The following is a 25,552-nucleotide window of genomic DNA, read 5'->3' as shown; positions in this document are numbered from 1 at the left end:
TTTCTTCATATATGATGTTCTTGATGTCATCCCACAACTCTTCTGGTCTTCTATCATTAGTGTCTAATATATCAAATCTGTTCTTAAAATGGTCTCTAAATTCAGGTGGGATATAGTCATGGTCACATTTTGGCTCTTGTAGAGCTGTTTTAATTTTCTTCTGCTTCGGTCTGAATCTGCATATGAGCAATTGATGATCTACTCTACAGTCTGCTCCTGGTCTTGTTTTTGCTGAAGATATTGAGCGTCTCAATCATGTCTTGTTGCAGATGTAGTCAACTTGATTCCTGTATATTAAATCTGGTGAGGTCCATGCGTATGCCACCTTTTATGTTGTTTTAAAAAGGTATTTGCAATTAATAAACAATTGGCCTTGAAAACTTCCATAATACCATCTCCAGCATCTTTTCTATCATATTTACCAAGTATGGATCTTTCCTGTTTCCTACTTTCAAATTTCAATCATCAGTAAATATCAATGAATGTTTGATCAATTTCAGATTGAAAAACTTGGTAGAATTCTTCAATTTCATCATCACTGGCTTTAGTGGTTGGTCCACAAACTTGAATAGTGATATTTACTGGTCTTCCCTATAGGCATATGGGCATTATCCTATTACAAGTACAAGCATTGTACTTCAAGATAGATCTTGAAATGTTTTAAGCAATGAATGTGAGCCATTCCTCCTCAGTGAATCATTCCCCATATAGTAAACCAAATGCCTAATTCATAAGGGTCAATAGCAGCCAGTATCAACTCACTAATGCCTAGTGTATCAATCTTTATGCATTCCATTTCATTTTTGACATTTTCCAACTTTCCTAGATTTACACTTTGGACATTCCACATTCAGATTAGTAACAGATGTTTGCAGCTGTATCATTTCAATTTGAGTTGAGCCATTATCAGCAAATGAAGGTCCCAAAAGATTAACTCCATTTATGTTATTATTGATATTATTATGTTATTATTGATATGCTACTGGTAGCATAGTGGTTACGAATTGGGCTGTGAACCTTAAGATCAGCAGTTCGAAACTACCAGCCGCTCCATGGGAGAAAAGCTTTCTGCTCCCGTAAAGATTTACAGCCTCAGAAAGCCTGTGCGGGGTCGCTATGGGTCAGAACTGAATCGACGGCACTTTAACAACAACAACTGCTTTGAAGAGGCAGCTTTTACTCAGTTATATTTTGAATGCCTTCCCACCTGAGGGACTCTCATCTTCCAGCACTATGCCTCACAATGTTCTGCTGCTACTTGTAATGTTTCCTCTTCAGACCCTAAAGAAGAATTGGTGCATTTGAATTGTGGTGTTGGAGGAGAATATTGCAAGTACCATGGACCACCAAAAGAACAAACTAATCTGTGTTGGAAAAATTACATACAGCCAGAGTGTTCCTTAGAAGCCAGATGGTCAGACTTTGCCTCTCATACTTTGGACATATTGTCAGGTGGGACCAGTCCCCTGGAGAAGGCCATCATGGTTGGTAGAGTGAAGGATCAATGAAAAAGAAGACGACCCCCAATGATATGGACTTGCTCACTGGCAGCAGCAATGGCCTCAAACGTAGCAATGATTATGGGGTTGGCACAGGACCAGGCAATGTTTGTTCTGTTGTGCACAGAGTCGCTATGAGTTGGTACCAACTCGATGGCACCTAACAACAACAACACAATTCATAGGTTTACATTGGCTAACCATTCAGACGTAGCCCACCTCTCCTTCTTCCTAGTCTGTCAAGAAGCTCCGCTGAAATCTGTCCACCATGGGTGACCTTGATGGTATTTACAATAATGGTGGCCTAGTTTCCAGTATTACAACAACACACAATCCAGCACAGTAAGAAAAACTGGTAGAAGAGTAAGGACATGTTGTTTTTGTTGCTAAGTGCCACTGAGCCGGTTCTGACTCACAGTGACCCCGTAGAGGGTTTCTGAGGAGCAGCTGGTGGGTTTGAGCTACCAACCTTGTGATTAGCCGTCCAGTGCTTATCCTACTGCACCACACCTGGATACAGAAGTCCAAAATAACACTGCCAGCCATCATGACCAAGCAGGTATTTATAAAACATCATGATGAACTTGATTTATACCTATGGATGCAGTAGCTCATTTACATTTCCACCCCCTCAATACACAGGGCAGACAGGATGAGCAACTTGGACATTGGCTACCCAAAATGGGGGCTACAAAGGCAAAAAGTGACTGGCTTACAAGCTTTCAAGAGGGAGCCTAGATCCAGAGGGCATGGAGGAAGGTAGAATCTCCACTGAGTAGTATCCAATCTGCTTGGGTGGGGCTAATGAAAGGAATGGGGATGGTACTCATGTGGCACAATAGTGAATAATTGCTATCAGGACTGATTGTGAGGGTTGGAAATGTAAAGGTAGACATTTTGTAGCAAAAGGAGGGGAGTGATTGACTTTACAGCCCAGTAGCAGAGGTCCCTGGAACCATCAAGAGAGAAAAGAAGAATGCAGGACGCTACCCAGAGAAGCAGTGACACCAAAGATGGAGGCAAAGACAATGACATGGAGAGATGGAATGGCTGGGGAGTCTAGACCTAGAAAGGCAGAGGGGCTGTGTGCTGACAACCAAGGGGCAGGCTTGTGGGGTATACCCTTTAGTTTGTTGATGATGCATGGAGGGGATTGTAACTGTGGCAATGAAGGGATACATGATAGGATGAATGTAAAGCTAAAGTTCTCCCATGTATACTATCACATAATTCACAAAAAAACATTAAAAAAAAAAAAGAAAAAGTAAAAGCCAGTGACAACTAAAGCATTGGCTGTCTCTGTTGCTTTATATGATCAGGGTCAGAGAGGGAACTTTTAAATGGAAAACAACACATTATAGTCAACCACAGATTAATGCATTTATTTTCAAGGTTATATAAACTAAAATAAACTATCTACTGGGTCATAAAATAAGTCAATATACATTTAAAATAATTAAAATCAAACAATGTACATATTCTTCTACCACAATAGAATTAGGTTAGATAATAGCAAAAATATATCTGCAAATCCTAAAAATATGTAGACATTTTAATTAACAAAGAGGTCCAAAAAAATTACATGAGAAACTTGAAAATATTTTTAATTGAATTAATATTAAAATATTACATCAAAATATGAAGAATGTAATGATAGCAGTGTTTGGAGGAAGATTATTTGTTGTTTTCTTTGTTTACCTGTACTTGGGCTGTGCTTTGCCCAACCCCCTACAGTAATAGGAATGGCAGCAAGGGCAGAGGTTTGGTAGCTGTAAGAATTTGAAGAAATGGCTTGTCTTCTTGAAGAGCCCAGTGTTTCCTCCAGAGGTTGGATTCCCTTGCTAATGGCACAAGCCGCTTAGGAAGAGTGACAAGATAGGATCAGAAGTGACCCATAAAGAGGTTACCAGGAATTGACCGAGTGCTGCTGGAGTTGATTGTTCAGGGTCTTGGGGGCCCTCTGTTTCTCAGCAGGAGGAGATCGAACCCTGTTGTCTTCTCTGTGCTAGCTTACCCCTGAGGGTCTTTGACTGGGACTAGGCTCTTAAAGTTTATGGGATTTTTTACTTCTTATTTTAGTCACTTTCTCTGTTGGCGAGAACATGGATTCTTCATGCTAAATTTTGGGGTTAATATAGTACAAGAAGTGTTTCATTCTATTTCTGAAACCCGATTCTGGAGGACTATGGCTCCTGGGAGTATGGGCTGTTCTCACCTGTCTGTGGTACATCATCCTGTGAGATTTAGTCCAGCAAAGGCTTGAGCTGAATTCTGGGCCCAACAAAGGCTGTCCCTGTGAAATGTGGGGTACCACAGGCTGAGCAGTCCCAGAAATCCTGATTGGTTCCGTGTTGACACTCAGCTTGGTTGACTATCTTACACGTCATTCTTCTTTCTTCCCTACCAAGGACCTCTGGAGACAGCTCTGGGAACTTCAGCGGATGAAAGTGCTTCAGACGCTGCTGACAGAAGGTCAGAGCTACGGCAACTTTTTCAGGAATCTCAGGGTGTCCTGTTCAGAGGTGGCCCTGCTGACCTACTGTCTATGGTGGAGGGGAACTGAAACCTTGGATCCCCTTCTCCTTGGTCCCCTACTGGTCTGGACTTCCCTAGGTGTTCTTTCTTCTCTGCCAGAGTGGATACTTGGGCTGAGTCCTTGCTCTTGCCAGGGTGGAAGAAGTGTTTAAGTTTTAAAAGCTTTTGTTTAAAAATAGAATGATCCCAAATCAAAAATCTAAGTTTACCCCTTAAGAAGCTAGAATAAATAGAGCAAATTAAATTCAATATGGCAACCTTCAGGTTAGTAGTTCATCACAGTTTTTACTACCTACGGGCTTCCAAAATAAGTAGAAGAAAATAATGGTGAGGAGCTAACAATAAAAGAAAAAACAAAGAAACCACAGCTAGATTGTTGAAAAGATGACTCAACTGAAATGAGGACAAAAAGAAGGAAAACACAAATTGTACATATCAGCACAGTATACTACAAACATTAGCATAAAGGAAAACTGTAAACTATTTTATGCTAAGAAGCTCAATGACCCGATGAACTGGACAGATTCCTTTGAAATTCACAAACTGCCCAAACTGACATGAGATAGGAAGATTTGAACAGTGTTCTAGCTGCTTCTCATTCTCCAATCCATTCGTCTTTACTCAGCTGGTGATGATCCGACAGCTGGGTCCTGGAAACATTTCTCATGCCACGTGGGACACTACTAAGGTCTGTTGGTAGAAAGCAGCAGGAGAGCGGAGCTTCTTGTCCTTGATTTGGTGTGCTCTGTATTCGTGCCCTGTGCATCACAGCTACTAGCTGCATGGGGAAGTACAGTGAGGTTCACCTTCCAGGGAGCAGGAACTGGAGCACTCGGGGAAACTGGCAGCTCCCGTGATTTCACTGACACCTCGACAAGTGATTTCCCAGCAAATTTTGCCAGTATCACAAAAGATAGTTTCCTAGTGAGTTTCAACTGCATCCCCAGAGGCAGCTTCCTACTGAATCTCATCACATCTCAGAAGGTGTTTCCTTCTTGCCAGCTCCAGCAATATCTCTGCAATGCCACCTACAGGGCCACAGCTACGCTGATCCCAGGAGAGCTGACTCAGCCTTGGGAGGAAGGCTTCTCCCATTTGATCTCCTTCCTGCAGTGCTCTGAAGAAATGGCCGTACGCTAGACCTACTGTTCTTACATTTTTAAAATTCTCTTTACTCTGTGGTAGTTAACCCCTAGTTAGTAATTCATTATATTTACAGTTTCCTTTCCAAACACAGGTATGGTTTCTGTCTCCTGACTGGACCCTGAGATGACTTGATATTAGAACCTCACAAACTCATTCAGGAAATAAAGGAGTACAAGCACACCCTTTACCAACATTTGATTAATCAGTGTTTAAACTTCAAATATTAAACCAATTTTCCATTCTTTGGATACAGGATATATTTTAACCAAGTTTATGGGTTTCCAAAGAGTAACTGGTGGGTTTGAACCATTGACCTTGTGGTTAGCAGTCCAGTGCTTTTCCTACAGCGCCAGAGCACTACTCTGTCAGTTTGTCATATCGTGATGGCTTGTGTGTTGCTGCGATGTGAAAGGCTAGGCTGCTCGTTATTTTAAATGGTCACCAACGGTGGATAGGTTTTAGTGGAGCTTCCAGATTAAGACAGACTAGGAAGAGGAAGAGAGCCAAAGAGAAGTGGTCCAACGGAATGTAGAGATCATCAGACAGTATCATTAATATCACATGAAAGTAAAAGTTTGCTAAATATAATTCAAAAACAGCTGCAAAAATACATTGACAGGGAACTGCCAGAGGTTCAAGTGAGATTCAGACAAGGACTTGGAACAAGGGCTATCATCACTGACATCAGATGGATCTTGGCTGAAAGCAGAGAATACCAGAAAGATGTTTACCTGTGCTTTATTGTCTATTCAAAGGCGTTCAGCTGTGTGGATAATGCCAAGCTATGGAAAACATTGCAGAAAATGAATATTCTGAAACAATTATGCTTATGAGGAACCTGTACAGAGACCAAGAGGCAGTAGTTTGAATAGAATATAAGAAGTATTATTCCAGGAAATGAAAGTCATCAAAAATGAAATGGAACACATAAAGATTGATATCCAAGGCATTAGTGAGATGAAATGGACTAGTATTGGCCATTTTAAATTGAACAATCATATGGTTTACTACACCATGAATAGAAAACTGAAGAAGAATGGCATCACATTCATCATCAAAGAGAGCATTTCAAGATCTATATTGAAGTATAATGCTGTCTGTGATACAACACTAAACATGTGTCTAAGCACTGGACTGCAAGGTCAGTTTGAACTGTAAGATCAGTGGTTCAAGCTCATGAGCCACTCTTTGAAAACCCTATACAGGGTTGCTATGAGTTGGTACCAACTCAACAGCACTTGACAATAACAACAGTAAAGAAGACCAGTTAATATCACGATCATTCATATTTATGCACAAACCATTAAAGCCAGTGAGGATGAAACTGAATAAATCTATCAGTTTCTTCAGTCTGAAATTGATCAAACATGCAATCAAGATGCACTGATCATTAATGGTGATCTGAATATGAAAATTGGAAACAAAAGGAAGAATCAGTAGTTTGAAAATATGTACCTGGTGATAGAAAATACAATGGAAATCACATTATAGAATTTTGCAAAACCAATGACTATCATTGCAAATAACTTTTTCAACAACACATGGCTTTAGAAAGTTCATGGAAAAATCTCATTATTATTTAATCCCATTTTCCCTCAAACTTTTATAAGTCCTCTTTTGTGTGTGTGCGCGTGTGTGTGTATACATACCTATATAAATATGGAAACAAATATGTTGTTGTTAAGTGCCGTCGAGTCGATTCTGACTCATAGTGACCCTGTATAGGGTTTCTGAGGAGCAGGTGGTGAACTTGAACCGCCTACAAATATACATAACTACATATACAAACATACATATCAGGGTTCTATTCTACTAGGAAAACAATACCAGTATGATATGTATGTGTATATACATATTCTGAAAACATGCAGATATTGTGATGGTCATATACTGCAAAAACATCAATCTGTTAGCTAAACCAAAGAGTACAAAAAAAGAAAACTCAAAACCTTCACAATTAACAAAAATAAATTAAAAACCTTAATCAAGTAAAGGCAAATCAAATTCACCAATACATAAACAGGGTTACAAACCCTATTTAGTAACGATGTATCTCAAGGATGGGTAACAGAGTTCTATGTCAACTTGACTAGGCCAGGATGCCACAGTTTAGCAGTTAAGACGTGCATATTCCCATGGTGATGAAACCTAACACAGGCATGGTTAACTCTGTGATGAGTGGCTATGAGCAGCCAATCAATTAAAGGGATGCTTCCTTGGGGTTGTGGCTTGCTCTTCATATAATGGGAAAGTTCTCCCCGCCCCCCCACATAGGACTCTGCAATTGTAAGCCATTTCCTCGATAATAAGCTCATCTCTCGCTCTCTCTCTCCATATATATATGTGTGTGTGCGTGTGTGTGTATGCATATATATATAAAAAACAAGATGATCCTCAGAAACCCTATACAGGGTTGCTATGAGTCAGTACCAACTTGATGGCATATATAATATGTGTGTGTGTGTGTGTGTGTGTGTATACATATATATGTACCATCCAGTTGGTACTGACTCATAGCGACCGTGCATAGGGTTTCTAAGGATCGTCTTATTAGCTTGAATGGCCGACCCTGCAGCCCAGCACATTAATCCACAGTACCACACCAAGATTCCATAAATAAATATATATATAAATGGTTATACACATATATTTCATATATATATATATTTTTTTTTTTCCACTGGTTTTGCTTCTTTAGAAAACCCACTCTAAGACAGATGGAACATTGGTTTAATATTTGAAAAGCAAACAATTTGACTCACTACATTCACAGAGGGCTCCTGGTGTGGTGTTGTAGGATCAGCATTGGACTCTGAACCACAAGGTCGGCAGTTCAAACCCACCAGTTGCTCCTTGGAAACCATATACATTGTTGCTATGAGTTGGAACTGACTTGATAGCACTTAACAGCGACAGCTTATTAAGAGAATGGAGAAATTTTTTGAAATTGTCTCACTCAATACACAAAAAGAATTGAACAAAACTCAACATTTATTTATAATGAAAATTCTTAGAACTCTAGAAATAGAAAAAACGTACCTAACATTTGGTCATTTGGGAAAAATTTAAAAAAAAAAAAAAAAGCCTACATGTAACATCATGCATGCTTAGTAGTAATCATGCATTTCTAAATGTACATTTAGATAGTCCACTGATTTTCTACAAATGTCTTCTCAACATATAATGCTCAAAAACAAAGAAGTTGTTAAGTGCCATCTGATCTATCCCTATAAAAAAATAAACATTATTATTTTTTTTTTAATGGGCAAAAGATATTAACTGACATTTCAGAGAAGAAAATGCATGGATAACCCATGAAAAGATGTTCAGGAAAATCTACTTTGCAAATGATTTTCTCTAAATCTGTGGCTTATGTTTCCCTTCTATTAACAGTATCTTTTGAAGACTATTTAATTTGAAAATCCAATGCATCGGGTAAATGCATCTATTAACAAGAATGTCAAACAACTGACACTCTCAAAGGCGGTTGGTGGGCTTGTAAATTAAATCCATACAGTCGTTTAGAAAACCAACTGGCAGCTTCTCTTATCACGTTAAATCTACACTTAGCATGTCCAGTGCCGTCTAGTCAATTCCGACTCACAGCGACCCAACAGGACATAATACCTTGGGTTTCCAAGGCTGTAAATCTTTACAGAAGCACACTGCCCAGTCTTTCTCCACACAGAGGTTGGTGTATTTGAACCACCAACGTTCAATGAGCAGCCCAACATTTAACCTACTTCCCCACCAGGGCTGCCTACCCTTACCCAAGACCCAGCAATTTGCTTCCTCAGTGTTTACACTGAAGAAATAAAGATATATGACCGTACAAAGACCAGGATACAAATGTTCATAGCCACTTTATAATTTAATACCAAAAGCTGCAGAAGCAGGAAAGACAAATTGTGGTAGAGTCATACAATGGCGTATTTTTCAGCAATAAGGAGTGAGCTACTGCTAGACGCAATATGGACAAACCACAGAAGCATTGTGTTGATGGACAGAAACCATTCACAAAAGAGTTCATCGTGTATGAAACCACTTTTTTGACGTCTGAGACAAAGCAAAGTAATCGATCATGACAAAATAACATCGATGGTGTCTGAATTAAGGAGTGCAGGGAATTGACTGCACAGGCGTGTAAGAACAATTTCTGGAGCGATGGAATTATTCAACACCTTAGGTGGAGTGTTGGTTACACAGGTAGACCATTTATCAAAGTCCATCAAACTTCACAGGAAGCATTTTATTGCACACAAATTATACCACATTAAGTGAATCTTTACAAAAAATATGTAGAAACCTAGATTAAAGATCATTGTGTTTTAATTTAATTTTTCTCTACAACCAGATTTATTCTTGTAATTAACTACTGGTATTCAATAACACACTGCCAGCCAGTTGATTCCAACTCTTACTAACCTACAGACCAGAGTAAAACCGCTGCCTAGGGCTCCGGAGGATGTAAATCTTTAGGGAAGCTGACTGTCTCATCTTTTTCTAACAGAGCCCCTAGTGAGCTCGAATCACCAACCTCTTGGTTAACAGTACAATGCTTAACTCAGTGCACCAGTAGGGCTTCTTCAATAGCAATGCAAAATTTCACATCAACTTAGCCTACACTGTGTTGCTATGAAGTGTTGTCAAGTCAGTTCCAACTCATAACAATCCTGTATAGGGTTTCTAAGGATCAGCTAGTGGGTGAGAACTACCAACGTTGCAGTTAGCAGTCCAGTGCTTATCCTACAGTGCCACACCAGAACTCCTACCCTACATTGTTGTTATTGTTAAGTAAGTGCCTTCGAGTTGGTTATAACTCAAAATGATCCTATATAGGTGTTCCAAAGCTTTAAATCTTCGAAGAAGCAGAAAGCCTCATCTTTCTACCGCCCTACATTGTTGCTGTGTTGTTAAATGCCAACTCATAGTGACCCTGTATAGGGTTTACAAGGAGCGGCTGGTGAGCTTGAACTGCCAACCCTTGAGGGTCAAACCAACCTTGCAATCCAGTGCATTAATCCGCAGTGCCACACCAGGACTCCATTAGACCATTGAAATTCCAAAATAGAATTACTCAGTGACGTTTTACATATCCCAAATTTATTTCATCCACATGAATGACTTGAGTTATTTCTGAGAGGTGCACTTAGATATAAATTAAGACTGCATGATAAATACATATTGCAAAGAAAGCAAATATTTAAGTATAGCTAGATTTGCACTGAAAGGAATCAAGGGCACCTAACCACACAAAACATTAGGGGTGATCCAATTCTGTGAGCTAGCAAATGGCTAATGTTCTCCTCCTTCTACACACAAAGAGATAAAAGAATTCATTAGCTGCTTTAGTCTGCTACCAGTGCCTGATGGGAAGAGACACAGACCACAAAATGTACAAAGAAATGAGACACAAGACAATGACTACAACTTTGTTTATAGACTCAGTTATAGCACTGGCTATATTGGGCTTTCTTTCTCCTTCCAGCCATCTGGAAAAAGGTTCACAGAGTTACAAGAATCCAAAAGCATTACAGATTACAGATAACCAAATGAATGTGCTAATATTTATTATTGCAAAAATAGTTTTAGAGGTAGTTGATTAATGAGGCATTTTTTCAAATCATCCCACTTACCACGTTTTATTAAAAAGATGATGTGATTCAAAAGCATCATCTTTTTAATAAGGAAAAAAAATGTTTTTTTGAGTGTCAGGCTACTGTATAGCAGTGGTTTTCAGAAAAAAAATCGCACGTCTAGTGTTCTTCAGTTTCTTCTTATGGCAAGATTAACTTACGACAAGCATGCCAGCTCACTTAGACACATGGTCAGCACTCAGCATTAATAAATACATCCCAGTCATGATCAAGTTATCAACATTTGCACGGTCACTTACAAGATGGATAGCGCACCGTCAGCATTAAAAGCAAGGCTCCGAGGTCTGAACCACCTGGAGCACTCCTAAGAACAGGGCCAATAGATGATTTCGATTTTAGAGGACACATCAGGTAGTGGTAAAAATTCACTCATTTTCACTTGGAATTAGTGCTAGTAAAATCTTCCAGATGTTTAAGGAAAAATATATATATGTTTCTTCCTACTTATTTTTCCACTCTCTTTGGCCTCTAAAAGGCTCACATATTAGTCCATCAAAAGAAGAACTGTCTCTGAACCAAAAACAGGGGGCAGAAAAGGAGGAAAATCCTGAGTGTTCTGTGGTACTCTGAGAGACTTAGCTTTCGGCTTCCACTTGGAAATTGTCAAACTGTGCAAATTCAAAGGAGTATGTCCCAATGGCAGCCCAGCCGTTCTTCGGGACATTCACATGGACGTTTTCCCATAGAAGTTTCCCATCCAACATTCCAGAACAGAAATGACCCTGGAGTGGAAAGAGAACACATCCCGTGTGAACACAGGAAAATGAACTACCGAAATCCATTTCTTAATTATGCATGGCACACCTACTTAATGAAGAATCAGAGCAGGGGGGACTACTTTTCCTCATGACCTCATCTTATTTTCTTGGTTTTTAATTAATTTGTTTTCAAGTTTATTGTCCTAGGACAGGGGCTGCTACATATAGCCTGTAGGCTAGCCACCTGTTTGGGTAATTTAGTGGTTGAGGAATACGGCCACACATTATCCTCAGGCTTCTGCATATTAGCAGAGTTGGATAGTTGCCACAGAGACCAGATGATCCTTTACAGAAAAACGTCTGTCAACCCGTGCCCTAAAAGAGCACACACTCTAGGAGATCAGCAGTCTTTTCGATCTTGTTCAGTACTTAGAAGACTTGGCTGTTGTAAAGTGCCACTCAGTCAGTTCCGACTCATAGCAACCCTGCACAGGGTTTCTGAGTAGCAGCTACTAAGTTTGAACCACTGACCTTACAGTTCAAACCAACGTTGACGTCAAATGCTTATTCTTTGGTGCCACATCAGGACTCCACTTCACATTTGTTGTTGTTGTTAAGTGCTGTCAAGTTGATTTCGACTTATGATGACTTTGTATAGGGTTTCCAAGGAGTAAGGGGCTAGTAAATTTGAACCACAGACCTTGTGGTTCCAACCAACCTTGAGGTCCAGCAGTTTATACCACGGCACCACACCAGTGCACACAGTAGAAATGTGTTGAATGAAATACACACCTTTTCCTTCGATACAACCTTGCAGAGCTATCATCTCTGTTTTAGAACTGAGGAAGAAACAAGGGCAAGGAGGTGACAGAACTTGCTAGACTGTCACTGTGTATCACGTGTCAGGGACTATGAGTGCTGCTCAGACTGGCTCCAACATCTCCACTCCCGGGACTATTACCTTGATTTGTGAAGTGCTTGGCACATCCCAAGCACAGTGCCAACATCTCATACACATTATCTCAGTTAGTCTTCATAAAAAGGATGGATTGCCATGAAGCTAGAGATGGGAAACTGAAGCTCAAAGACATTAACCAGGTGGGAAGGGCTCTAGTAGGCTCTGCAGTCTACTGCCCTCAACACCGTGCACTAGCACTGCCGGTATGATACTTGCTATGTGTTGAGGAGAATACAGCAAACAGCCAACGTTAAAATGTTATAATGATAAAATCTTTGTATTAGCTATCATTTGGATGTGGACAACATAAACGATGTTGGATTTTTTTTATTTATGTACGCAGCAACTATATTGATGTCAAATGCTATTTTATGCACCAGGAGTTTAGGATGAACAAGAAAGATAAGGTTCTTGTTCTAGTAGGAGGCAACATACAAGCACAATCAGTAAAGGCTGAGCGATGAAAACATGGCCAATGGCAAAGGAAGACACAAGAGTACAGGACAACAAAGGTAAATACTATTACATATACAATGCTACAATGACAGCAATACCAAACAGTACCTACCAGCAGATGTGTAGGCAGACACGCAAGCTAAACAGACTGAGGTAATGAACGGGGACACACTCACAAGTGGATATAGGTTTCACAAAGGACATTTCTACACACGCATCTGTATGTGCTGCAAATATATCCAAGGATATTATAGAGCATACAAGGGGTCAACTGGGCTTGTGAGTTTGGAACCACAGTCTCAGGAAACATCGAGGTCAACTGGCATAACATGCCACACAAAGGCAATGTCCTACATCCTACTTTGGTGAGTAGCAACTCAGCAGAGCTTGCGAGTTGCCATCTAAGATGTAACTATTGGTCTCTCCTCATCTAAAACAAAGAAGCTGAAGAAAATCAAAGATTCAAGAAAATAATTAGTCCACGGGACTAATGGACTGTGTGAACCACAGCCTCCACTACCCTGAAAGCATGAGAAGGAGATAGTGCCCAGTGACACTATTGGTCACTCTGATAGGGATATCACAGTAGAAAGTCCTAATCAGAGACAGAGGACAAAATGAAGACCACAAAATCATAAAACAGACTGAACTTATACTGGTGTGATAAGGACAAGGGGAATCCCTGAGACAGCTTTTAAGCCTGAAACTAAACACACTCCCAGTGATCACCTATCAGCCAAACAACTGTTGTGGTGGTTGTTAGGCGCCGTCAAGTCAGTTCCAACTCATAGCAAGCTACACACATTAGTTATATATGAGTCCATTGTTGCTGCCACTATGCCAATCCATCTTGTTGAGGATCTTCCTCTTTTTTCACTGACCTTCCACTTTATTAAGCATGATGTCCTCCTCCAGGAAATGATTCTAACTGATAATATGTGCAAAGAACAGGAGACAAAGTTCTGCCATCATTCCTTCCAAGGAGCCATTCAACCATACTGCTTTTAAAACCGATTTGTTTGTTCTTCCGGTAGTCCATGACATATTCAATACTCTTTGCCAACACTGTAATTTAAATGCATCAATTCTCTTCCCTTATTCATTTTCCATCTTTCACATGCATATAAGTTTAAAGAAAACATCATGGCTTGGGTCAGGCGCACCTAAGTCCTCAAAGTGACATATTTGCTTTTTAACAATTCATTGTTGGATTTTTTTTTTTTTTTGACTGCTGCTTCCTGGAGTGTTGACTGTGGAGCTAAGTAAAATGAAATCTTGGACAAGTAGCCAAACAATGCTGTTGCTAACTGCCACTGAATCAGATCCAATTCATAGTGACCCTGCATAGGGTTTCTGAGACACAATGGATGCGTTTTCATTGCCAGCTTTGCAATTAACAGTCCAGACAATAGACAAGACTAATTCTATTTAACAATAAAATAGGCTGATAGGATGATGGTGCCTGAGAGATTACATGAGATTGATCAGAGAGAGATTCTCAAAGTAGGGGGAGAGAGTTGAGATACAAGTTAGAAGAACAATGGTGATGTTTTAAGTATCAGCAGGGTCATTCCGGTGCACTGATTTCAGTGAATCTTCCATACTAAGACAAAGTAAGAAGAAGAAAATGCAGACCACTTCCGACAGGTTCAGTGGCTACACTGGAAACTTTATGAACAGAAGCAGAACATTGTCAGATATAATACCAGAAGATGAGACCCATAGGTTGGAAAGCATCCAAAATATGATTGGGGAAGAACTGTTTCCTCAAAGTAGTTCTTGGTGGTGGTGGTGGTTGCCATCAAGTTGGTTTCAACTCATGCACAACAGAACGACTGCCATCCTCACAATCATCGTTAAACTTGGGGTCCACTGCAGCTGCCACTGTGCCAAGCCATCTCATTGGAGGTCTTCTTCTTTACTGCTGACCCTCCACTTTAGTAAGCATGATTTCCTTCTCTAGGGACTGGTCCCTTAATGCTGTGAATGGAGCAAAGCTTTCAGGACCTTCATTTCCCACTGGAGCAAAATGAGAAGAAACACCTGCAAATATCGATTAATACTTGGAATGTGGAATGTACCAAGTATGAAACCAGAAAAATTAGAAGTCATCAAAAATGAAATGGAACGCAGAAAGATCAGTATCTTATGCTGAAATGAACATTCAGTATGGCAGGCCATACTGAATCAAACAATCACATGGTTTACTATGCCAAGAACACCAAATTTCAGAGGAATGGCATCACATGCATCAGGAAAAAGAGCATCTGAAGACCTAGCTTGAAATATAATGTTGTCAGTGATAGGGTATCTATACACTTACAATAGAGACCAGTTAATAGGACTATGATCCCAATTTACACACCAACCATTAAAGCCAATGACAATGATGATGAAACTGAAGAATTCTACAAATGTCTTCAGTATAAAATTGACCAAACATGTAATGAGAATGTATTGCTAATGATGATTAGAATACAAAGCTTGAAAAAAAAAAAAGCAGGATCAATAGTTGGAAAACATGGCCTTGGTGACAGAAATGTTGCTGGAGATTACATGATAAAATCTTGCAAGGCCTTTTTAAACAACATAAAATCCAACTATATACATGTAAGGAGCTCTGGTAGTGTAGTGGTTACCAGTTGGGCTGCTAACCTAAGGTCAGCTAGTGCGAAACTACCAGTGGTTCCATGGGAGAAAGATGAGGCTTTCTGCCCCTTTGAAAGATTTACAGCCTTGGAAACCCTAGGCAGGGTTGCTATGAATTGAAACCGACTCCACGGCATGCCACCACCACCATAAACATGTACTTCATCAAATGGAATACACCGGAATCAAATGGACTACACCCATGGGGAGAGACAGTGGAATAGTTCAATATCCATAGCCAAAACAAGGCCGGGCAGACTGTGGAGGAGACCATCAATTGCTCATATGCAAGTTAAGCTGAAAAAAATGAAAACAAGTCCACGAGCGCCAAAATATGGCCTCGCATATATCGCACTGGAATTCCTAACTTCCCTTTTAGCATATTCACTCAAACAGGCTGAAGGTGCATTTAGAGTCACTGCTATCATGAAACCCAAGTTGACTTTTGTTCCAGGTGATTCCACTAGCAGTTTTTCTTACTCATCTGACTTAGAGTCATCATCTCTTACTCATTCCTTTCAACCATTACAGTTTACAATAAGCAAAGGAATCATTTAAGCATCCAAAGTTTCACCTCCCATGTCCCTTCTTTCTTTGTCTTACAAAAAATCCATGCTTTCATGAGTCTGGATCCATTGCGATGAACCCCACTTCTGACACCAACCTCAAAGACTCTGAGCCACCACCTATTCCTCCCACAACTCTCTCTACTCCACTGGGTTCAGTAATCCATGTAGTGGCTACACAGAACTCAAAGACAAGAGTTATGGTGGTTATTAAAGAAGTCGACAGTTACAATTTGGGGTCAGAAATGCTCAGAGCCCAGTTGTTCCAGTCAGCTGCTGATAAATGCCCACAGGACACACCACTCTACCAAAAGCCTCAGTCTGAGGGCACTCGGTCTAGCTCCATAGGTTAGCAAACCCAGCTCCCCCACTTAAGTGCCTGGAGGCACCATACTCTACGAGCAAGCTTCCTGCCCCAAGTCACTTGGCTTTACTTGCTTTGTGGCCTGGGAAGTCCATTGCTCTGCCTCATGCCCTGGTTCTTGACACTCCTCTAGTGTCACAGTTTTATGTCCCTGGGTCAAGAGGTTCAATGCACAGGGATCTCAGGGTCCTAAGGGTGCACTCCACTTGCGGCTCTTTTGCTTTGATGGCAGTAAGATCCCCTACTCCTGATTCTGAGACGGCATATTTTAAACCCATGCTAGAGGTTCAAGTTTCTACCATTACCGTTAGCTCTGCTAGCATCCACAGCTGAATCGTGTCAGCCAGTCAGCAGTTTCTCTTACCCAGACCTAGCTGGCTAAAAATGTTGATTTGGTGGGAGCCACAGACTACAGCTAAAAGAGACATTAGAAATTTCCTACAGCACAGACACCAATGACTGAAGACCAGAGGAGTGATGGGATGATATTAAAACCATCATATATAAAAAAATGCAGATCATTAAAAAGACAAGAAAGAAAGAAAACACCAAAATTGATGGCAAAAAAAGACTCTGAAACTTGCTTTTGAACATAGAGACGTTAAAATGGCTGGAAGAAACGATGAAGTAAAAGAGCTGAGCAGAAAATTTCAAAGGGCTGCTCAAGAAGACAAAGTAAAGATATTATAATGAAATATGCAAAGACCTGGAGTCAGAAAACCAAAAGCGAAGAACACACTCTTCAAGTCACAAGTTGAAAGAACTGAAGAAAAATTCAGTCCTCAAGATGAAGTACTGAAGGGTTCTATGTACAAAATAGTTAACAGTAAGCATCAACACATGGAAAGAACACACAGTCACCAAAAAGAATTGGTGGATGTTCAACCATTTCAACAGGTAGCATGTGATCAAGAACAGATGATACTGAAGGAAGAAGTTCACGGCATTGGTGAAAAACAAGACTCCAGGAATTGAAAATAAAAATTATAATGTCTCAACAAACTTAATGCAGCGCCAGAGACAATTACTCATCTATGTCAAGAAATTTGGAAGAGATTTACCTCGCCAACAGATTTAAAGAGATCCATAATTGTGCCCATTCCAAAGAGAGGTGACCCGTGGAATGCAGAAATCATCAAACAAGACCACATACAAGTAAATTTTTGCTGAAGATAATTTTAAAATGATTGCAGCAGTACATCAACAGGAGCCAGAATTTCAAGCCAGGTTCAGAAAAGGACTTGGAAAGAGGGATATCATTGCTGACATTAGATGGATCTTAGCTGGAATATCAGAAAGATATTTACTTGTGCTTCATTGACTATGCAAAGGCATTCAACTGTGTGGATCCTAACGAACAATGGATCCTACTGTGAAGAATGGGAATTCCAGAATACTTCACTGTGCTCATGGGGAACCTGTACAAAGACCAAAAGGCAGGTGTTCAAACAGAGCAGGGGGACACTGAATGGATTTTCATCAGGAAAAGTGTGTGGAGGGTTGCAACCTTTCACCATACTTATTCAGTCTGCATGCTGAGCGAGTAGGCCGAGAGGCTGAACTATATGAAGAACACTGCCAACAGGATTTAAGGAAGACTCATAAATAACCAGCAATATGCAGAGGGCACAACCTTGCCTGCTGAAAGCAAAGAGGACGTGAAGTACTTACTAATGAAGATCAAAGAATACAGCCTTCAGTGTGGATTACACCTCAAACAAAAATCCTCACAACTGGACCAATCAGCAACATTGTGATAAATGAACAAGGATGAAATTTGCCAAGGATTTGATTTTGCTTGGGTACACAATCAATGTTCATAGAAACAGCAGTCAAAAATCAAAGGGTGATTTTTTTTGTTGTTTCTTCTTCTAATTGGTATTTAATCTACTTCTTTACCCTTTCTTTTAAATTCAGAGTTCCCGGATTGTCAACTGTATGTTTTCATGGGTCTTTGTTGTAGAGGATCTGGATAGTTTATCTACCTAATCCACCATCTTAGATCAACTAATGATTTTTGAATTTTTCTATGCATTGCTGGGTTGTTTTCTTGGGGGTTTTAAATCTGTTTACCACAACAGTAAAGAATGTTAAACTTAATTACTATGACAATAGTCCAGATAGAACCATTATATTGATATTGTATTACAGTGTAGTTACCATTATGTTACAGTGTACTTATATTTACAATATTCTCATGTATAAAGTTGAACATTGACCTTTTTTATTTTTCCCTCTTGAAAATTTGTAAGCTAGTCACTTCGTGCCTTTATCAGCCCTTCATTTTATGTAGCCAATGTCTAAGTTGCCCATTCCTATCTACCCTATATACAGAGGGGATAGGATTGATACTTGATGTGAAGACTCCTTCCCTCCTGGTTGGTATTTTGAGCTACTACATCCATAAGTATAAATCAAGTTCATCAAATTGTTATGCTAGCCTCTTAAAATGAGTAGAAGAGTATTCTTCTTATTCTTTGGAGGTTTGTATAAAGTTAGAAGTATCTACTCCTTACATGTTTTATATCATTTGACAGTGAAGTTATCTGAGCCTGGTATTTCCTGCTTTTTGTTTTTTATGATAGGTTGTAAATTTTTCTAAGTCTATATTTTCTTTACATTTTCAAGTGTATCGGTATAAAGTTAAAACCATTCTTAGTGTTTTCCGGTTATTCTTTCTGTTAATTACCATAGTTGACTTCTTATGGCTATCTTATATACAACAGAGCAAAAGGTTGCACAGTTCTGTGTCAGCCTCAGAATTACTCGAATGATTTGAGTCCCTTGCTGTGGATATTGTGGCCACCCATCTCAGTGATGGTCTCTCCCTCTTTCCTGCTGGCCCACTAACTTAACCAAACATAATGTTTTACTCTAGCAATGTATCTCTCCTGATGATGTGTCCATACAAGTGATGAGTTGGATTATGTTCTGTTATGTATAACAGATGCAACGGATACATACGGTTCTGTTGACCAGTTTTCGTTACTAGATCACCAGGCCGCTCTGGAAGCTCTTTTGAACCCTGTCCACTATGGGTGACGCTGCTAACATGTGAAACACCAGTGGAATCGCTTCCAACAGCATAGCAATATACAAACCATCACAGTGTGACACACTGACAGGTGAACAGTGGTAATAATTATTTAAAGTTATAAATATTCTTCTATATTTAGACTGCGTTTTGACCCTCCGGTTTTGTTGCACAATATTTTCATTATAATTATTTTGACATTTCCTTTATTCCTTGACCTGCTGATGTTAGGTGCCATCTCACAGTGGCATTACAGACAACAGAAGTAAACACCACCTGGCCCGGCACCAGCCTCACAATTGCTGCTATGTTTAGGCCCACTGCGGCTGCCACTGTGCTCATTCATCTTGTTGGGGGTCTCCCTCTTTAAAAGCATGATGTCTTTCTCCGGGGACAGGTCCCTCCTGAAACCATGTCCAAAGTATGAGAGACGAAGTCTCGCCATCAACAAATCCAAGGAGCAATCTAGCTGTACTTTTGCCAAAACAGATTAGTTCACTCTTCTAGCAAACCATGGTATATGCAATATTCTCTCCAACACCAGGATTCAATGCATCGATTCTTCTCTGGTCTTCCTTATTCATTGTCCAAATTTCCCACGCATGTGAGGAAACCTTAGTTTTCAAAGTGACATTTTTGCTCTTTAACACAGCAAATTTGCCTAATGCAATATGCCGTTTGATTGTAGCAAGTAGCTATTCATTTACAAACATGTGAATGTAGTTATTTTATTACTAGTTTTTAACTGAGTTGCAGTCAGTTAAAAATGAACAGAAAGCAATGAGAGACACTGCTTTTAAACTTCATTCAGCATATGGTCAACTTTCTAAATGTTCCTTGAGTTCATGAAAAGAAAAGATATACTCTAGTTGTTGAATGCAGAGTTCTGAATTAACTAGTCAGGTTTACCTTTACCAATCATGTCAAATATTCTACCCTCGACATTTTATCATTTGTTTGATTACTTCATGAGAGGTGTATTAAAATCTCCTACTTTAATTATATATTTAACTATTTTTACTCACAGTCCATCATCTTTTATTACATGATTTATATTTATATTATTAGGTATATAATTTTTAAAGTTTTATATATGCCTTGGCATTTTTTTCAATTTATAAGTGAAGTGTGTTTCTTTATTTCCAGTAATGCTTTTGCCTGAAAACTCGTTTTTTTCTGCTTTTAATAGTCACACCAGCTTTCTCTGATTCATGTTCACATGTCACATCCTCTTCCATTCTCTTCCATTTATTCTTTTCACTTCCTTAGTTTTTAGATGGGTCTCCTATAAGCAACATAGGTTTTATTTATTTTTATTATAGCATGACTATCATTGTTTTTTGGTTTTTTAATTTTTATTGTGAATTGAGTGAAGGCCACACACAAGGCCATCTGTTTGACACTCTGTTTCATCTCAACAACTATGATCTCTTCCAGGCAACAGCAGTCATCTGGTTTCCTCCTGTGGCTCTTAGTTCCACTCTACCTACCTCTGCATCCTTTCTCATCTCACCTTTGTCCTTAGGTACACGCCACTCCCCCTAACCCCGACGCTAAATGATTGACCATTCCATCATTTGAGTGAGCATACCTTGCTAGTGGTGTCATTCCCCCCATATACCTGTTTACTGGTTGACTGAAAGTTCAGTCATTGTATTTTAATGGAAGCATGTAGTCCATTTATATTTAATGTTATTATCGATACTTGTTATCATTATTGAGAGCTGTCAAGTTCATTCTGACTGTTAGTTACCCTGTATAGTGTTTCTGAGGTTTTAAATCTTTGTTGGGAGTAGAAAGCCTCATCTTTCTCCTGTGGAGCAGCTGGTAGACTTGCTCCACCAACTTGATAATTTGCAATCCAATGCTTAATTGTATTGAGCCACGGTACTCCCAATTATTGGTATATTGGGGTTTAAGTGAATAAGGAAGAATGAATAAAATCATCTCAAAGTCAACAAGTTCATCCAATGCTGACCTCCCGGTTCCCCTGTGAACATGTACCCCCTATGGTTTCCCTATCTTCACTCACAACAAAATGCATTCTTTAAGTTTCTCAGCCCAAAACTTTGACCTAATTTCTTATGTTTTTTTCCCTTCTCATGCCCTATGTGTCACCAAGTCCTGTCAGCTCTGCATTCATAGTTCACAGTTGAACACTGCCGTTGGTATCCTATTCTTCCACAATGCACAATCTGTACCAGAGTGTGCACACCTGTGTGACAGCACTGTGTCTAGCCACTTCCCAACACTTTCTGCATCCAGGCCTTTGCACTCATTTTCCCTCTGCCTGGAATATGTGTCCCCTTCACTGCCTCTGGCCTGCTGCCTTATTACCGCCATGTGTCAGGTACAAGTCAGAGGGGATCACTAGATCTGTCATAGCTTTCAGATCTTGTTGTCTACATGCTATCTATTGTGGATTAAATTGTGCCCTTCCCCAAATATGTTTTCTAAATCTTCACCTTGTACTGTGGTTATAATCCCACTTAAGAATTCATTTTCTAGGTTAGGTTAAGTGGCCATACCATTGTAGGCCATGTTTTAAGCCAATTATTCTTTGAGATACAAGAAGAGCAGAGTTGGCACAGAGAAGCAGGCAGAGCTGAAGGTGGATACATGTCATACCACATAAAGGTTACTAGCGAGCCAAGGACCAGAAAATGAAAAGAGAATTTCCCCCAGAGCCAGCAGAAAGTGAAAGCAAGGACTTCTTGGATCAACTGTCAACACTCACGGAAGCAGCAGTGAAAAAATCAAATGACATATTGCATTAGGCAAATCTGCTGCACAAAACCTTTATAAAGTGTTGAAGAGCAAAGATGTCAGCTTGAGGACTAAGGTGTGCCTGACGTAAGCCATGTATTTTCAATAACCTCATATGCATGCGAAAGCTGGACAGTGAATAAGGAAGACCGTAGGAAAATTGGTGCCTTTGAGTTATGGTGTTGGAGGAGAATATTGAAAGTGCCATGGACTGCCAGAAGAACAAACAGAGCTGTGTTGGAAGAAGTACAGCCAGAGTGCTCCTTGGAGGCCAGGATGGCCAAACTTCGTCTCTCATACTTCGGACATATTGCCTGGAGAGACCAGTAACTGGAGAAGGATATCATATTTGTTAAGGTGGAGGGTCAGAGAAAAAGAGGATGACCCCCCCGAGAGAGATGGAATGGCAAAATGGCAGCATCAACAGGGTCAAGCGTGGCAACAATTGTGAGGTTGGCATTCTGTTGTGCATAGGGTCGCTATGAGTCAGTACAGACTCGATGGCACCTAACAACAACAACAACTGCTAGAGCTGGCACCCTGAATTCAGACTTCTAAACTGCAAATTGTTAGACTATAAATTTCTGTTTGTTAAAACCACCAAAAACAAATCAAAGGATGTACTTCATTGGGCAAATCTGTTGCAAATGATTTCTTTAAAGTGTTAAAGACTTCACTTTGAGAACTAAGGTGTGCCTGACCAAAGCCAAGGTATTGTCAATAGTCTTATATATATGTGAAAGCTGGACAATGAATAAGAAAGACCTGGGAAGAATTGGTGCATTTGAATTACAGTGTAGGCTACGAATATTGAAAGTACTATGGACTACCAGAAGAACCAAAAAATCTGTGTTGGAAGAAGTACAACCAGAATGCTCCTTGCAAGTAAGATGGCAAAGCTTCACCTCTCCTTTTTTTTTTGGACATGTTGTCATGAGGTACCAGTTCCTGGAAAAGGACATCATGCTTGGTAAAACTGAGTGTCAGCAAAACAGAGGAAGACCTTCAATGAGATATATAAACCCAGGGTTAAAACAATGCGCTTAAACATAGCAACTGTGGATGGCACAGAGCCAGGTAGCTTTTCATCCTGTTGTACTCAGGGTTGCTGAGTCAGAACTGACTCAAAGGTACCTAACAACAGCAAATATAGCCTTATGGAGGATCCAGCAATCATGCTCCTGGTTTCTACCCAAATGAGTTTGATGTCCACATAAAAACCTGCACACAAGTATTTATGGCATCTTTACACAGAGTTACCAAAAACTGAAAGCAATCAAGATGTTCTTCAATAGCCAGATGTGTTACATGTATACAACAGAACATTATTTAGCAATGTATAGAAGTTAGCTATCAAGTAACTAACAGATAAGAAGGAATCTTAAATGCATATTGTTAAGTGAAAAAAGCCAATCTGAAAAGCTACACACTATATGATCTCAAAGACAGGACATTTTGGAAAAGGCGAACTATAAAATGACAAAGCTGGGTGACTGCCGGACTTGAGCAGCTGTTCAGTTCAGTTCAGGTGAATAAGTCAAGTGCAGGGCATTTTAAGGCCAGTGGAAAAAATTCTGCAGGAGACTTTAGTGGCATTAGACATTTGTCAAAACTCAGAACCCAACATGATGAAGTTGTTGTTGTTGTTAAGTACCGTGGAGTCGGTTCCGACTCATAGTGACCCTGCAAAGGGTTTCTGAGGCTGTAAATCTCTACGGGAGCAGAATGCCTCATCTTTCTCCCGCGGAACAGCTGGTAGGTTCGAACTGCTGACCTTATTGTTGGAAGATCAACTCATAACCACTATGCTACCAGAGCTCCTTTATGATGAAGTAATTTACTCTAATGTAAACTATGGAGTCCTGGTGTGGCGCTGAGGGCTAATGCATCAGATTGCAAAGTCATTTGAACTGCAAGGTCAGTGGTTCAAGTTCACCAGCTGCTCCTTGGAAACCCTACACAGGGTCGCTATGAGTCGGAACCAACTCGACGACAGCACTTAACAACAACAACAACAATGTAAACTATGCATTCCAAATGATTCCTAAAAAGAATGTATCAATTCTGTTCAACTGTAACATAAGCAGCAAATTAATGCATGCTGTAAATGCTAATGGAAACTCAGGAGGTGGAGGGTGGGGTGGGGGAAGAGAAGCTATAAGGGAGCTCTTTTGCTTTCATTTTTCCATTTTTCCATAAACCTAAAACTGCTCTAAGGAGCCCTAGTGGTGCAATGGTTAAACACTCGCCTGCTAACCAGAAGGTCAGTGGTTTCAATCCATCAGACATCCACTGGGAGAAATAATACGGTGATCTACTCCTATACAGATTTCAGCCTAGGAAACCCTAGAAAGTTCCACTAGGTCCCACAGAGCGTCTATGAGTTTAGAATCAACTCCTCGGCACTTAACAACAACAAAGCTTCTCAAAAAAATTAAGTCAATTATCAATAAATAACTGATTGGTTAATTTATCAGTTTATATGACTTTGCTTATAGCTCTAAATGCCAGTTATAATCTCTGTGCAAGCAAATTTGAAAAATAGAGTTCAAATATTAACATCCTCTATCAATGAGTTTAAAAAAAGTAGTATCAACCAGTGATCGTTGTGGCATGGTTTCCCTGACCGAGACGGTCATCGTGGGAGGTGGTGGCCGATGGCCTGACAATGAGTCTGTGCTTCGGCTCCCACATACCCACCCACACTCGCCTCCATGTCTTTTGAGACCTAGAAATGCTAGAGAGAAACAAGCCTTTACCTCCGGGCATTGTGATCAGTAAGACTTACCTTAATCTTTAAAGTGAGTGTATACCACTTTTGTGCTGTCACATCAACATGCCCTAAACGATATATGATCCATCCAGCTGCAAAACAAAAAGAATTACTCAAATTGAGATTTGTTGTGTTTTTTAATCTAAGTCACAGAACCACATAACTCCCTGGTGAATGTCTACAGCAGTCAGTCCTAAAAATGACCCCCAAACCCCTGTCTAGTGGATTTCTACTCATAATGACCCTACACAGAGCTTCCAAGGCTGTGAATCTTTACAGGAGCAGATAAGCTGGTGGGTTTGAACCACTGGCCTTGTGGTTAGCAACCCGATGCCCAACTATAATGGCACGTCCCTTTACTGCCAGACAGTCAACAGCATGACCCGTGCACTACAGGTGAGCTTGCAACAGAACTGGTGAGAGAAACACACAAACCAACCACAGTACAACG

The 25,552-nt window shown here is 40.0% G+C and overlaps 1 protein-coding gene and 1 pseudogene across 1 annotated transcript in view; one reads left to right on the top strand and one right to left on the bottom strand.

Annotated features, from left to right (window-relative positions):
- LOC102819838 overlaps nucleotides 1-5,174 on the top strand; it is an 8,297-nt pseudogene extending 3,123 nt beyond the window's left edge.
- Nucleotides 5,175-11,412: 6,238 nt separating this feature from the next.
- The window catches only part of GALC (galactosylceramidase), a 95,315-nt gene continuing 81,175 nt past the window's right edge, over nucleotides 11,413-25,552 (bottom strand). Inside the window, exons 16-17 of the mRNA XM_006839638.1 lie at nucleotides 25,117-25,193; nucleotides 11,413-11,559 (exon numbers count right to left, since the gene is read on the bottom strand). Coding sequence (XP_006839701.1) covers nucleotides 11,413-11,559; nucleotides 25,117-25,193 — 224 coding nt within the window. The remainder of the gene's footprint in view (nucleotides 11,560-25,116; nucleotides 25,194-25,552) is intronic.

This window comes from Chrysochloris asiatica, unplaced genomic scaffold (assembly GCF_000296735.1).
Source record: "Chrysochloris asiatica unplaced genomic scaffold, ChrAsi1.0 scaffold00025, whole genome shotgun sequence".
NCBI lineage: Eukaryota > Metazoa > Chordata > Mammalia > Afrosoricida > Chrysochloridae > Chrysochloris > Chrysochloris asiatica.
Note: the sequence above shows the minus strand (reverse complement) of the source record. Positions and strands in the feature narration are given on the sequence as shown.